At 37.2% G+C, this 17338-nt stretch overlaps 1 protein-coding gene across 1 annotated transcript in view; it reads left to right on the top strand.

The window, feature by feature from the left end:
* Nucleotides 1-17338, top strand: part of LOC139480311 (multiple epidermal growth factor-like domains protein 6) — a 43378-nt gene that overhangs the window by 10559 nt on the left and 15481 nt on the right. Inside the window, exon 3 of the mRNA XM_071263365.1 lies at nt 1289-1516. Within this exon, the coding sequence (XP_071119466.1) occupies nt 1289-1516 (228 nt within the window). The remainder of the gene's footprint in view (nt 1-1288; nt 1517-17338) is intronic.

Here is a 17338-nt window from a genome sequence, read left to right on the forward strand (position 1 = left end):
TACCTCCCAAACTGACAACGATGAGTAACGCAAGCGTCGCTAAAATGATCTCTTAGACGCTGTAGATCCCTGCGCGACCATCAGAGCTGTCAAGATGAAACCTAGCTCATCCTCAGCTACACCAAGCTAGGTAACCCTATTGATCAGTAATATCAAAACTATTATAACTGATTGCACGGCAGTATTAACTGAACCAACCGTCATTCGAAAATACAATTTTAATACATATGCTTCATTTCCGTAGAAAAAAAAAATCAGCTTTAATAGCCCCATGCTACTTGTTTGGCATCAAGACAACACAATTAACAATGTTTTGACAACGGGTACCCGATACGATATATGAGGAGGATGTAAAAACCGTCAAGCCCCTGAATGCAGTATGGGTTGAATACTCCCTAGGGAGTTGAGAATTATACCTGGAACCAGTGATAAGGGAACAAATATAAACCACAGTTGATCAGCCATGTCTGGATAAGTGTATTGTGTAACATAATAATGCGTCGCCAAAGACCAACAGCGACGTTATTTCGTGAACGGAAGTTTACTTAGAAAAGACAAGGTTGATACAAAACGGCACTGAAGTTAAATTGAGAATGGACAAACGATACGAACCACACAAAAGTGAAGCGCAGTAAAATGTACATGGTAACGGGGAAAATTTTATGGATGGATCACCGAAAATCAGTGATGACACAAAAGGTAGAACATGACCTCGAACGATGTCGTCCCGGTAGCGTGCGCTATGTGCCCTCCCACGAGTTACGATGCCACCCCATACCATTGCACTTCTACCTCCCAAACTGACAACGATGAGTAACGCAAGCGTCGCTAAAATGATCTCTTAGACGCTGTAGATCCCTGCGCGACCATCAGAGCTGTCAAGATGAAACCTAGCTCATCCTCAGCTACACCAAGCTAGGTAACCCTTCGGTGACGTGGCATCACGACCTCAAAGACGAGGAGATGTTTTTATGAATATATATCATGACCCGTTTTTTAAATTCCATAAAATATTTATTATTTTTAACTTACAATGAAGCCCTGTTACTTTTCCCCGTTAGTATACATATTTTAAAAATTATGGTACTGATTGTTTCATTTCGAAAGCCAAGTTAAGAAAAGATCACAGTTGATTCAAAACAGTTGGTGTGTCGCGATTGACTAATCATATTCATTACACATATACACTTGTATATCACGTTGTCGTAAGCCCACGCTGCACAGGCTTATTTATAATGTCGAGAATCAAGATAAAGATATATATCATTTCAGCAAATTTTCCTTTCAGTCAAGAAACGACGCAATGGAATTCAACTCTACACATCTGTGACAAATTCAAATGAGACCAAAGAAGGAAGTCTTTGTCACACAGTTACTGGAAGTCCTGACGGTACAGACATCCCTGACGTACTGAATGTGACCTGTCCTGGAACCTGGCGCTACCTGACTGTCTACACTGAGACAAGTAATGATAGACAGGGTGCTGTGTTGGACTTTGCTGAGGTAGAAGTGTGGAGTAAGTATAAACACAAAGACAGATCATTTGCATGTTTATCTGAATTGGTGTGTTCTCATGGTACGTTGTAGCGCATGAATATATTTCAAAGTCGTGTTGTATGACACAAAGATGAATCAGTTCTTAGTAAACTAGAAATAGTAGTTAAACGTTATGTTTGTATTTTTTAAGAAAGGTCACGTGTTACAGGAATAACACACACAAGTAACATGACTAAAATCAGAAAAACAGTGTCACTGCAACATCAGGGACATGGTATATTGAAAATCAGTGAATATTCAGCCAAACCAGGTTTGTATTGGATGCCGCCTTGACAAAATAGAAAAATTCGTTATGTTGAATTGTGTAATTTAATACCTAGTCTTGGATCATCAACTGCCAATGAAGTGTCAGGTCTAAGTCACATAAAGAATAGACAACTCAGCGGCTCACTTGCAGCTGTTTAGTGCAAGGAATGGTGGAGAGTGTCAGCAAGAGTGCAACTATAACACGACATCCTGGGAATATTCAAGACCAACCAATGACTGACGGCATGCACAACTACACACGCGGTCGGGGTGTGACAGACATTCATTCGAATCATTTCGTCGGCTCTTACAAGCACGGGGTTCACGGTAGCTATTTTGACCGCTTGGGAATATAGGAAGGCAGTTGCAGTTCACTGCCGTTATGTCCTGATGTTTCATACACAAACATGTCCGCTTAATCAATTACTGATCGCCAGAATAATCCTGGCAGACAGGTTTCATGTGGCCACATTTGTTTTATGTCAAGAAGGGTTCACTGCGCCACAAACAATTGAAGGAGTTATAGGTTTGCACGTATTTACAAGTCACATTGGACCCATCATGAAGGTGATATTCTAGATAATCAGTGTGACACTTCTTACGCATATAGCAAACACGCATACCTGCGATATTGGTTTGTTGTTACTTTTTTTCTTCCAATCATATTTCGTCATTTTTCGTGCGTTCCTAGTATAGTTCTAAAGTATTCCTCTCATGAAACCTGTATTTGTCCGTTGTTTAAAACTTTAATGAAGCATTAGAGCAAACACGTGATGGATCGTCATAACGAATACTTCAGAAACACAATTTTAAGCATCATATATTTGAATGTTACAGAAGACAAGCACTCACACCCCCACACCCCCACACCCCCACACCCCCACCCCACCCCCACCACCACCTCCACACAAACATATATATTCAATTGCAGTTTACTGCAGCAGTAAAGAAATAACTCTCAAACACGATTATTAATAACATTCGTCAATTATGCTCTTTATGCTCTTATGCTCTGATTTTCACATATACACGTAGAATGATTTAGGTCAAAGAACACCTACAGACGGAAGCGAAAACTACGTACATACCGCTATATTTGTTATAACTTGGCAGAATGATAACGTTCAGATACATATTCACAATCTTATCAGTACGCAAACATTTACCTGACTGCGGCGGATCGGGAATGATATTACTATAAATGTCAATGTGAAAAAGAGTATTTGTGTTTCAGTTTTGTTAAATATATGCTTATTATCGATTATTAATAATCAGAGGCGGATCCAGTTTTTCTCAAACGAACTATTTTTACCCTCGGTGGGGAGGGCAGTTTTCCCTGGTTGTGGATTTCTCAAGTGTTGGCGGTGGTATAATCCCCTAAATTCAACCTCTGGACCCACCACGATGATGATTATTTGTCATTTTCTGTCAAAATCTGGAATAAGTTATCGTTTGACAAACAACCGGTTTAAGTTAGATAAGTGTGAATTTGATGTAGTTTTCGAGAGAAATTATAAAGTGACAGGTAATTTTCGTGTGATATTGTCAGTTTTAGTTAATTTATCTCTTTTACCAAAAAAATATTTCATTCTTCGTTTGTGTCCCCCTCTCATATGTGGTAATCTATGTCATAATGATTGATGTGATTTTGACAAGACGGGTAGAGTCACTGTGCATGTAAGAAGCTAAATGCTTGCCACTAATATCCCTCTATTGATCAGTAATATCAAAACTATTATAACTGATTGCACGGCAGTATTAACTGAACCAACCGTCATTCGAAAATACAATTTTAATACATATGCTTCATTTCCGTAGAAAAAAAAAATCAGCTTTAATAGCCCCATGCTACTTGTTTGGCATCAAGACAACACAATTAACAATGTTTTGACAACGCTAAGCGTCAATCTACACATGGCACATTTTACACACAAATAACTGTCTCATGACTTATTTGTTATTGACAGACATCAATTATATTTATTCAGTTAAATCCTACTTATATTGAATATTCCATAAGCATACATCAATATATTTTTTGAGCTGGCATGATTATCCAAAAATATTTTTCAGGTCTATGCTCATAATTCACTCTATTCCACAGCGTGCCACATGAAATGTCCCTCATGAATACTTTAAATAATAAAATTAATGCAATAATGAGTCACCACATTTATGCGAGTGTCGACCCCTGGCCTAATATGCGTCATAAAAAGTATGAGAGTAGCCCTGCAAAAAGCACTCAGACTGTGGACTCACTGAATTTCATAATATAGTTTTTTTAACATAGGCATTGTTAATACAATTCTTAATTCTAAAGGATACTACATCATTCAAAAAATTATGTTGAGTTTAGTTGTGTTATTTAATTGGTATTATTTTGCTACAGAGACTTGATTAATAAAAAGTATTGTCCCTGTGCTTTAAAGTAAGCATATAACAGATTTATCTACCAGAAATAGTGTACACCAAAGGATAAACATATATTATGTCTCTGTTTGAATATGTAATACAGTTGTATTTACTAATCTTTAATTTGATAATTTCATTGAACAACTTGCAGAGATACACAAAGTTGACACATCCCTTTTTGATGTAAAATGAATCATAATTTTCAGAACATTGTATGAAAGACAACAATCCTTTAAATTTAGAAAACGCAATTATTAGTAAATTGTATCAATAAGGTGTATTGATCAGTATTTATTTTTACGGAATAGTTTCGGAATTGCTTAATATGTATAAATATGTTTCTATTTATTCTATGTTTATCGTGTACATTTGGACATATACGTATGGTCATTTGGATGAATATGATGTACGTCTTTCTATAAACTGATCGTATATGGATGTACGAAAATTATGTAAATGTGTGAGTAATCTGGTTAATACCACGTTTAGCAATATTCAGCCATATTACGATTTTGGTTTCACACCATACAAGACGGACCATGAAATGTCGACTAGAATTTGGACCTTCTGGTGTGATGCAATCACTAGTCTATACCCCATAGAAAAGGAGTAAAAAGCACGGTTATAGATCACGAGAACAAACGGATGTATACATATGGACATATGAATGGAAATGGTCGCATAACAAACTATATGCAGTTAGTTATTTGTTGCAGTCAATAATGCCACAGACTTGTATAGTCCCGTCGTAAAGCCTAACTGCTTGGTTAAGAAGTGTTATTTTAAGATTAGTGTTATTGCTTTTATCAATCAGTATATGTGTTTCGCGCAAAAAGGATATTGAAAGATCTACGGTCACATGAACATAAAAATTATCCACCAGTGGTGAAGAACACATTCGAGAAGATGTTGAGACTGATGTTCAGCAAGCCGCTAGATTAAAATAGACATATTGAATATTCATAAAAAAAATTCTCTTTTGATATATCATCTAAAGGAATATAGAGAGTTTGTCTGAAAAAAATTTATTTGCATGGGATGTTTTGGAAAGTTGTATTTCACGATTAGACAAACGCTTAGTCTCTGAAAATATATTATTTCGATAAAATTGAGCGACTATATATAAATTGAAAATGAGCCCGAGTAAGATGTAAATTTCAGCCTGAACATGAAGAAAACCTAGGCTTGCTTCATTTGGGGTTATAGCATTACAGTAAGGGCTGGGCGGAAGGGAACTGAATATGGTTCAGGGAGTGTGAGACAAACTACTTCACGGTCTGTATGACAGACCACCAAGCCGAAGGCTGCTTGCCGTCGTGATCTTGAGAGCTTAGCACATTGAGCCATCTCAAACGGGACACCAGTTGCACCCATCAGATACCAGTCGCTACTTATCTATCCCAACGTAAATTTAAAAAAAAACATTTCGGAAGTGTTTGTTATTTAACCTGCAAACTTACTATTTAGATACGTTTTAACTTTTATTATTATCAATGCATCTCGTGTACACAAATTTATAAGTCATATATGCAATGCTGGTGCAGTGTTTGTCGCCATTGTGTAGCTTTTGTGGAGTCATTATGAATATCAAGTACATGTATTGAAATATGGACCAGTAAAAGAGCTCAGCATTGAACCCATTTAAATGGCGTGTACCAATATACTGCTCAACTACTTATACACACTTTTACTGCACTGAACGTATACAGATTGTCATTGTTCCTTATTATTCAACACTCTCCAACAATGAGGTATTAAACTTCTTATTTTATCACATATATAGTTTGATTAATTTATTAATTAATAATCTGCTCACTTGCGCTGATAGTTTGTATGTCAGATAGTGCACATTTTTAAACCCCTAAACTTTGAACACTTGACTTTTCAAAAAGGGTTACGTTCCGTCTCTGGTTACGTACTCACAAAGACAAATTGAAATGATTTCTTTTTCTTACTCCAGTTTATTTAATTCATAAGAAGAATGTAAAAACCCACTTATCACAGTATCGGTCAAACCAGTTTATATCACTATCAGGCGTTACTCTTTTGTTGGAGATAGTTATAATGATTTCAAAATGCAGAAATATATACTGCGATAGACATTAATTTCCCATTATTTGAAATGGAGTATTTCTCAATATTTAAAATATTCAGAGTATAACATAATGATTCGATTTGACGATTTGTGTGGTGGTTATGCACACTAGACGGTTCCCTTGTTTGTGTGTCCTTGTTCTATTCAGCCAACAGTCCAAACTTGAGACTCAGCAACCTATCTGATTCTACTGGCCCAGGCTGGTACCAGCAGGATTGTCCCAACTAAAGACTTCTCTATGCGATACTGACGCCATAGTATGTCTCCAAGACCATAGAGAATAACAATTAAAAAAGGAACCACCTCAAGTCTAGCAAGTCTGGATTGACTCAGGTTTTGCCCTAAAATTAAAACTGGGCGCTTTCGGATTATAGTTTGAAGATACTTTATTTCAACTATGAAAATGTTATTTCTGCGACTAAATGTTAGTCTACCGACACAAGTACTGCCTCTGGTGCAGCTATTTACAGCTCATGGTCCGATTTGAATACATCGATGAAAAATAGGGATCTCATGCTTACATGTATCGTTGATGCCATACGCCATACCTTATCGCGTATTCATTATGATCAAATTGACCAGTATGTACATTACTTTAATGAATATGTACATGATCACGCACTTGGTATTACCAAATAATATAGACTGTATGTTGTGCGATAAATTGAACTGTATACGCGGTGACGTGTGGGATTAATTTTCCATCGTAATCTTTCTTAGTTGGTCTATTTATGTTTTACAAAAGCAATTTTACATACTTCACTGAATCTTGCAAATTGAATGTATACATGTACATACAAATTGCATAATTTTGCAACTATTTCAAGAGAAGCTGTTTATTTGCCATCAATTATTTGTGGGCTTGCGTTTTGTTCCGCTGCTATTTTTTTAACAAAGAAACATTCATAATGAACGACATAGGAAAACGAATAACAGCTCATACCATACAATGACAAGTTCAGTTTGGCCCTTCGATCGGAGCTATTGCCCATAACGCAGCTGGCTCTTCGTTATGTCATCTAACATTGCCATTGAATGTCTAAAGTGAAAAAAGACGAAACAGTGAGGGGGTCGTATTTCACCTTCAACTGGTTAATGTATATTTGCTGCCGAATGATCGAAACAGAGTCAGTGAATTGGTTTTAAAGAAATATGTATATGGTCTCTATTTGAAAAGGTTACAGTTTGAAATAGGGTGTGATTGTTCGTTTAACGACTCTCTCGGCAATGTTCCAGATATTTGTCAACGGTCTGCATATAACCCAGCCCGGATCAAACGATCAAATGATTGGTTCTATGAGCAACGATTATCGCCGTCGGGGTACGTTAACACGCCAACAACCATTCAATCTATTCAATGGACTCACACGACCACAATTCCCTTCCGATATACCACGTTGCCTATTGATAACCTGACACTGTATTTGTGGAAACTATTAAAGAAGGTTTGCACGATGTTTTGATGCCATATGTGCGTGCATAAGTGCGTGCGTATCTGCCGGAGTGCTAAACATCTTTTAGCATGACGCGTCCGCAAATAATGTGGCCACGCAAGTGTCTGTGTGCTTAAGAGCGTAACATGTTTAGGTATGACGCCTGCGTGCGAATGTAAATACCTGATGGAATAAGTACGCGCGTAATATGTTGATATCGAGCGTCCGAAGACCGAACTACCGACCTGCGTGTGGATGACCTTTTGGTATGGAATCAAACCACCTAATTGCTTTTGTTCGTGCCTTCTTGCGTAAGTGTCTGCGTAACATCGTTAGGTATGACGCGTCTGGAAATCGAACCGCCGACCTGCGTGCGTAATTGCCTTCGTGTGTAAGTGCATGCGTGAGTAAGTGCATGCATTCGTAAGTATGTAAGGTCGTTTGGTATGGAATCGAACCACTGAACCACTGTTTTGTTTGTATATTTTACACTTTTACCTGATGAAATCACTCATATATACTGAACAAAAAACGTAACGTCGGACTTTATTTTAATCAGTTACATCTATTTGTCCTGATGAATTAAACTATGACTTAATATTTCACAACATGTAGTGCCTTGTGGGTTGATATCAACAGAAATCAATTACTGAAACATCCGTAAAACGATGTTGGAACGCTACTGTGGAAGTTGGCGTTGGCGTTGAGGAAAGGGACAACATGCTGAGCCTCGTCACTGTAGCTCATCGCATTTAGATTTCCACGTATAAGAACAAGAGCAGTGCGATATCCGTGTCCAATTCCAGCCCAAACCATTACAGGTCAAGCTCATCCAAAACGATCTCTCTCAGCAACACAAGTGTCAGCATAACGTGCATTCCTCCGTCTGTACACCTGAGGTCGACCGTAACCTCTGGAGAGTGAAAAACGGGATTCATCACTAAAGAACACTCCCTGCCATTCACGTCGACTCCAACGCAGATGTGCAAGAGCCCACTCTGAACATTGACGTCGATGACGTTGGGTAAACACTGGCCCAACGTATGGCCTCCTGGCTCACAGACCATGCTGTTGCAACTGATAGTGAACAATTAGAGCTCTGATTCTGTTGGTATGAGTTTCTTGAGTGGTCAGTAACAGTTGCTGGGAGAAACGGTTGCGTAAATGTGACGTTACAATTTAGCGGTCTTGAGTTGGTGTTGTTACCCTTTGACGTCCACTTCTCGAACAATCAGTGGTTACTCCAGTCGCATTGTAACGCTTCCTCGGACGTTGTACTGTCCTCACATACGCACCAACTTGTAATGCAACGTCAGCAGTACGCGTGCCTGAGTGCAACATTCCGATGGCTGTCAGGAACATTACTGGGGATTCTTGGCATTTGTTTTAATGGTAATAATGAGAAAAAAGAATGTGTTTACGGTGTTTTTACGTGTGTTCTGACACTTGCCTTCAACGATGACCAGTCACCCTAACATTCACGCATACGACATGTTACTTGTGCGATGCACGTGCGTGTTTTGGGTATTGTGGTTGTAACGTTTGATAATGCTTAATTAACTGTGCGGGTTTGATACCCAAACACGCTTGTCTTATTTACCGACTAAGTTATTACAGACAAAAATATTAAATTTAGTTCAGTTAAAATAATCACATGTTTTACACGTCAACATAAAATGATATTCGTCTTCTATACAGTTCCCTTTACAAAAGGGGGCACGGGTGGCCCAGTCGTCTAAGGCGCCGCGATTCGCTGTGCAGAGTTGCATCCCTTAGGCACGCCAGAAACCTATGATTGTGGGTTCGAATCCCGGTTCGCCCCAATTATGTTTCTAGGTTTGTCAGCACCATACCCGTGCTCGTGGGTTTAACCGAAGTGGTAAACGTCTTAGACCTGCATCACTTCGAACTTTCCTCCCACATTAAGCTGACACGCCGTGATATACCTGGAATAATGTTAAAAGTGGCGTTAAACCCAACTCACTCACTCTAAATGTATAACATGTAAGTCCTAGGATAAGGTATTCGTTGATGATGTTAAATTTTTACAATGAGTAATCATATTATTGTGTTCTATCAGTTAACGCCCGATGCAAATCCTCATTGTATGACAGTTTTAAACTTTGAAATAATTCTATCTGTTGTTACCATAGAAAACCAAAACCTGAACCTGATAACAACTGTCTTTCTTAAGACTCATAGTTTGTTTTACCATTGTGCGCAGCACCACGTTACAACAGACAGGATTTTCTAAAAAATCTTGTGTCACGCATATATAAAATTTGACACCGATATGTTACAACGCGAATAAAGGCATAAATATAAAGTAAATCTTCCACATTGATTTCTAACAACATGATTTGCAGTTTTAGGTTTTACATTTAGGAAACGCTTATGGGCCAACATATGTACATTGTCGATTTCTTCTCATAATTCAATCAATCAATCAATCAATCTTTATTTCAGAAATACTGAAAGGCCATAGGCCTATAGTACATATCTTTATGGATAGTGCGTGGACATACTGATTTCTACTTATTTAAGTCATTATCATTTTTAAAATTCATTGCATGGAATATATACGCAGTCAAAAACCTCAGTACGCTGATATTTGTAGAAGACATCAATTCATTAAACTTATGTATATTTGGAAATTGGTACATTGATGGATGTAGGTATATAATTCGTAAATTCTGGTAAAAGGCACAAATGAGAACAAAATGGTTCTCATCCTCTATTAGTTGTAGATTACACATTTTACATAATCTAATATCCTTTGGGATTTTGAAATATCTTCCCGTTTCAATATTTAATTCATGTGATGAACATCTAAGTCTACGAAATGCAATTCTATATTTGTTCAAATTGTGGTTTCAAAAGATATTTTGAAGTCATAAAATGTGTTTTAAACAAACTAAAGTACTGACATTTTGGAGATAAAGCTAACAAACAATACCACTGTTGTATGTACGTATCAATGAGCCTTTGTGTACACAATTTCCCAAAACGTTCAGGACAATCTACATTTTGACTTTGTCAAGCATAACCAAAGCCTAAATCATTAATGAGCTTTTTAACTGAAGAAACCCAGGTTTGCTTTCCATTTTTGTCATACAATACCATAATTTCATAACACTTTCTTGGGTACCTATCATTTGGCATCATTAATAGCCTTAACCAGTACTTTATGACTTTAATTTGTGCATTTGTAAATAATGGAAACCTACCACATTCACCATATACAACTACATTGGGGATGTTTATCTTTACTCCTAAATATCTTTTGCATGGGAAAACATCCTTTCAATCAATTCTATCCGATGTACGCCCCAAACCTCAGCCCCATATAGAAGGATTGACTATATTTTTGCGTCAAATTTAAAAACAAATAGATTAACATTTACACTTGCATTAGATCTGAGATGTTTAAGTATCCCATAGAGAATTTTCTTTGCTTGTGTTGCAGCCTGTATTGAATAAAAAGTCCACGATAATTTAACAGAAAAATGTACTCCCAAATATGTATAGCTAGTAACTACGTCCAGATAACTGTCTTTGTACAACCATTTCTCCCTTTTTGATAACATACCGTCGTTTTTAAATACAATAACTTTGGTCTTTTTTGTGTAAACACTTAAACCAAATTGTTCACATAATTGCTCCAGCACATTTATCTCACTTTGAAGTCCGGGTACAGTACTCGAAATCATTACGACGTCATCGGCAAACAGTAAGCACAAATATTTTAACAATATCTGGGTGTATCTTTATACCACTTTTACAATTGTTTGGTATTTCGTCTGTAGCTCGTTAATAAAGAAAGTAAAGAGAAAAGGACTTAATATACATCCTTGTCGAACGCCTACATTGCATTCAAAACCTTCTGAGTACTTACCATTACTTCTTACACAAGACTTTACTTGTTCATAATACTTGAAAATAGTTTCAACATCCTGCTGCTTACTCTTCGTTATTTAAACAAGGCCCAAAGTTTATCACGGTTAACAGAGTCAAATGTTTAAGAAAAGTCTACAAAAAGCGCATAAAGTTTCCCCCTTTTACTTGATAAATAATGTTGAATTAAGGAATATAACACAAAATTGTTGTGTATAGTTGAGTACCGCTCTCTAAAACCAGCTTGTTGTGCCTCATCTATTTTCTTAAATGATTCAGCCCAAAATACTAATCTTTTATTAATGATATCTGAGAATATTTTACTCAGTATGTTTAATAAAATGAAGCATCTGTATCTATTGGTATCATTTACATTACCTTGTTTGTGAAGAGTAATGATAGTGCCCACTCACCAATCTTTGGGAAAATTGGAGTTTTCAAAAATAGCATTAAACAAGACTTCTAAATATGGGACAAATATATGTGATGAATTCGTAACAAACTAAGGTATTACGTTGTCAATATCAGGAGACTTTTCTTTTTTCAATCTTTGTATACTTGAAGTGATGTTTTCTCTTGAAATAGGAACATCTTATATATCAGCAACTAAACTAGCCTCCTCATTGTCTATTTCGATGTCTTCCTGCAAATCTTCACTGTTATTATCAAAAGGAAATAAGTCTCTAAAATGTTAATACCAGGTATCTATGCTTATGTCATTTTTATCAACCTGTCTTTTACCATCAAAATGTTTGAGAGTAGACCAGAATGTTTTTGGATCATTTATGCTACTTTCTAGTTTTTCTCGCTGTCTCGCCTTGTATTCCCCTTTTTACTTCTGCATGTACGATTATACTTATTTCTAGCCTGGTTGTAAATTGATAAGGATACGGCATCTTTAGTTTTCCTAAATATATTTAAGCACCTACATCTTTCCTTTTTGAGAAATTCACACTCAATATCAAACCATTTCTTACCTGTGATACTTCGACCAACTTTCCTTCTCATACACTTGGCAGACTTACACAATGCTTCAACCAAACGTTGCACACTTTCATTAATATCAGTTAATGCCACCTCCATTGTTCTGTGAAGTAATTCTTGTACAGTATCAGAGTAAAAAGCATCTTGAAATTGCTCGTTCTTATCATTACCCCACACAAACTTGAAGCAATCACCTGTATTACTAGGTGTGTTACCTAAATGTCTAGGAAATGTGACATCTGCTAATTGTAGACTGACGGTGACAGGTAGATGTGATGAATCAGCTCTTGATGTAATAGTAAAGTCAGCACAGCAATGAAGAAGTTGAAGGTGAACATATAACATAATCAATGACACTGGTTCCATTATGGCTTACGTACGTAAAATCACCAACAACCAAGTCAGAGCCACAACTCCCATTCATTATGTGAATGTTAAGCACTGAGCACAAATACAACAAACATTTGCCGACATTATCAACACTAGTGTCACATGAATATCGCCTGATACGAAAATGATCAAGCAAATAGTCCATAAGGTTGTGTTCATAGCCCTGAATGTGTTCAATAATGTCATCTTCAACATAGTCCGGGTCATTGCCTGTGCGGGCATTAAAATCTCCACCGAAAAAGGATATGACACCCCCTTCTGTATCTTCTTGCAAAGAAGGGAATTCACGATTTACACCCCATATTTCTGCCCCCAAAGATGAAGTTGGACTTATCATTTCTGTCATATATTTCGGAAAATAAATGAAATGGTAATGGTTTAAGTGTTGACAAACACTCACAAACACCATAGAAAATCGTCGTTGCTTGCAAGGAATCATCTTTTGACCATGATAGAGATTTAGTAAACGTTAATCCTCAGTATTCATACAAACGGCTGTCCATCATACTCCCATTTCACAAGAAACAATGACAAAAGCCTCATCCAAATTATCATATAAATTATCACAGAAAGATTTTAAAGTATTGATGTGTCTTTGTAGCCCATACATGGTATCAGAAAATTAAGATAACATCGTCTTCAAAAACAGTAAAAACAACTGTGCAGGATACGTGGTCCACAGGAGGCCTCTACTTCGATTGCTAATTGAATTTATAAACAAGTGAACAATAGCGGACTTTAGGCACCCAAAGCATGGTAAGTAGGATCACTTGCCTTAACAATGAGCATATTTTTCTTCTATTTAATGATAGGTAACGTTGGACAACTGCTTGTAAAATAAAAATATTGTCAAAAGTGCTTTACCCTTATATACCACAACCTATCATTAACCTATTATTAAGTATTGCTGTATGTACCTTACTCAAATACTTAACACGGTAATCCTACTGTAACTGTTCTGGGAGTGAGTATCACCCTTTTCATGCAATTGAATTATAATCCTCGGACACCATGCAGCTGGAAAATAGCCTTACTAAACAGTATACAAGTACTAAATACAAATTCCATATCTGGTACGCAAGTATCTTGTGCAGCATAAAATAAATTCTGGGATTATATAATCAATGACCGATGATTTCCCCAATGGCTTTAACTATTTCCTCCTATTTGGAGAGTCTAATATGTCTATAGTTATGGCGCCATTATAACTGTATGCATCAGTTCTGATGGCAAAGACACCATCGCCGTCAATCCTGTTCAAATTATAAACTCTTCAAACTCTTCATAAAATAATGTAATCAATAAGACTTGTTGTGACTGATGTATGTAAGATCGCCAATCCCTGCATCCGAACCGGATCTACCACTCATTATATTGAAGTATTTGATTCTAAAAATCTTCGTCCAAACTAATTAGTTATCTTATCATACAAATATCTGGTCAAGTATAAGGAATCAGCTAGAAAGTCAAATTGATCTACGCTCAGTTGTTCAGCAATATTGTCACTGACATAGTTTACATCTACTGCAGTGTGGGCGTTAAAACAGGAGCACTTCGACATCCAACAAACCCTCTTAATAATGTAATGTAATGTAATTCCGTACTTTAATTCATAGTGATAAGACGAAACTAACTCCAAATGAAGACTTTTGTATATCAAATTTAGTTATAAATGTGTCTAAAATAACTATTTGCAAAATGTCAGTTTTTCTATAAATGTATTTCATGACCAGTGACGTTAACCTGCTATATATCCAAGTGAGTGAGTTTGGTGTACGTCACTTTGACTGTACAGCACTGTAACATAGACCAATAACGACAATAAGGATGAATTTGGGATTCGAACCCTCGGCCACGGGGCTCTGGCACGCATAATGGACGCAACGTCGCAAAGTGAACTGTTAATAGCAGTGAATCAGTGTCGGGAGATCCAGCTTCTTTCAATTGCTCCCATTGGCGCAAACTGGAATAAATGTCGAATTCAATCAAGCGCCTTCAATTTTTTGGGGGGCACGGGTGGCCCAGTCGTGTAAGGCGCCGCGATTTGCTGTGCAGAGTTGTGTCCCTTGGGCACGCCGAAAACCTCTAATTGTGGGTTCGAATTCCGGTTCGCCCCAATGTTTCTAGGTTTGTCAGCGCCATACCCGTGCTCGTGGGTTTCACCGAAGTGGTAAACGTCTGAGACCTGCATCACTTCGAGCTTTCCCCCCACATTAAGCTGATACACCGCGATATGACTGGACTACTGTTAAAAGCGGCGTTAAACCCAACTCACTCACTCACTCACTCACTCACTCACTCACTCATTTTATTGGCTCAGTACAAAATTCAATGGCAGTATAATTACAATGGCAGAATAAAATGCAAGAACTGTGTTAATAGCCAAAACGTAAGGGATAATTATATTCACATAGCAGCAACAGTGGTCAAGCTTCCAAAATAGGACGAGGCTGGATATCCAGGGTGGAAACAATGATCTTCACACATCCGCTGGTCCGGATGTAATGTGAGATGAGATAGACATGTGCTTGCCCCAATGATATAGAATACATACCTTCAAGAAAATCCCATACTTTGCTTGATTTGGCTAGCTTAAAACGAAACTAATCAATGAAATTGTACAGTAAGGTTTAGTACCAAACTGAGTGACAGCTGCATTCCAAATCACCGTTCAATGTATTTTACGAATGACTTTACTGAAACGATGTGATGGTATCAGTCGCGTTTCGAATGCTTTTTAAAATAATTTTGCCAATTGATTACGAATACCACCACCACTTCTGTTACTAGTATAGTCATGTAAACTGCTTTTAACTATACTATACTAAAGGAGTCTTTAGTGGCATTAGGTTAGAAGAAAAAATATTGTGCGAGGCGTGAGCCGAATATTTTTCTCATAACCTCATATGACAGCGAAAACGGCCACTAAAGACACCATAACGAATTTATTATGCCGAAAATGTTACACTCTTTGATATCTTCATCGCACAAGTCGTATCAAAGTGAAACTTTGACACTTACAATCGGCATAAATGACAGGACTAGTACATATTAACGATACAACGTTCTAATGTAACCACAAATCTGCGGACAACTGTAACTTGATAGCAGTCCGTTTGTCCATAACGACGGGCTGCTAGCTATTCTATTGCTATGTGACGTCATTGGGGTCACATTTCTTGTTTGTGACGTCATCCTTTATTATGTTCTGTGACGTTGCTATTTGTAAATCAGTGACCTCTATTGTGATCTTTGTTTCTCTATAATTTTTAGTGATAAAGTCTCAAAAGTAGTTTCCGAAAAGAAATAATGTCTTCGCACTTCACAATTAATTATAGTAAAACCCAAATCAGTGCCCAATAACGAATTTCTGTACCAGATTGTTCTTGTGAAATATGTGAAGTGGGGAAGAGAATAAATGGATGTCAACTTCTTTATTTTGAGGAATGTGATGAAGGAGGGAGCATGTACATGTACTCCGAAACGGTGTGTTCCTCATAATGAGGAAGTTGACATTCATATATTCTCTTCCTTATGTGTATCACTTCTAAATGCCTTTCAAAGATATGTGAAGTGGGTTATGAAAAATCCAAAATGGCTGTTCCTGACGATATTAGGTCAGTAACTACCATCTTGAATTTTTTCTGACGGTATACAGATTAATATGGGGTAAGTAGTTCTGCTCACTGATTGGTCAATCTCGCGTTTAGGCATAATAAATGTTAATATCCATTGTCATAATTTTAGCCAAATATTTACAAAGCCTTAACTCTTTGTCTTTGTCATTGATTGTTATTTCAAAAATTCAAAGCCTCAGTTAAAGCTTCCAATTTTTTATGGTAGAAATGTGGATTACATTGCTCAATTTGACGCATCAGTAACAAAAATGATGTCCATTGCGATTCCCTAGCTACTTTTACGCGTACCATATGTTCCCGTGCTTTTTCAGGTGGACATTTGACTTGCCTTTGCATATGTTTGTGACAGGTGCCACTGGTGGTGCAGAATACGCTCACCTTTCGTGAAGACCTGGTACCATTACTATTTGATAGTGATTCATAAGCATTTGCTCGTGATATAGTCGGACTCATACCATCGACTCTGCTTTATGCAGAGGTTTCTATTGGATAGGGAAAGGGTTTTATGACATGATTATGGATAAAGGAAGGTGTACAGCAAATTTCATTTTGAGCAATGGGACAGATAATAGTTGATCAGCAAATTCAATAAACAGCACCCTTTGTGTTGTTCTTTGATATAACTCCTTATGCCTGTCTCCAAAGTTGCCCAAACATGTAAAATTCTTAGTTAGATCACAGACACTGAT

Source organism: Haliotis cracherodii, unplaced genomic scaffold (assembly GCF_022045235.1).
Source record: "Haliotis cracherodii isolate W230 unplaced genomic scaffold, xgHalCrac1.p SCAF_4, whole genome shotgun sequence".
Classification (NCBI taxonomy): domain Eukaryota; kingdom Metazoa; phylum Mollusca; class Gastropoda; order Lepetellida; family Haliotidae; genus Haliotis; species Haliotis cracherodii.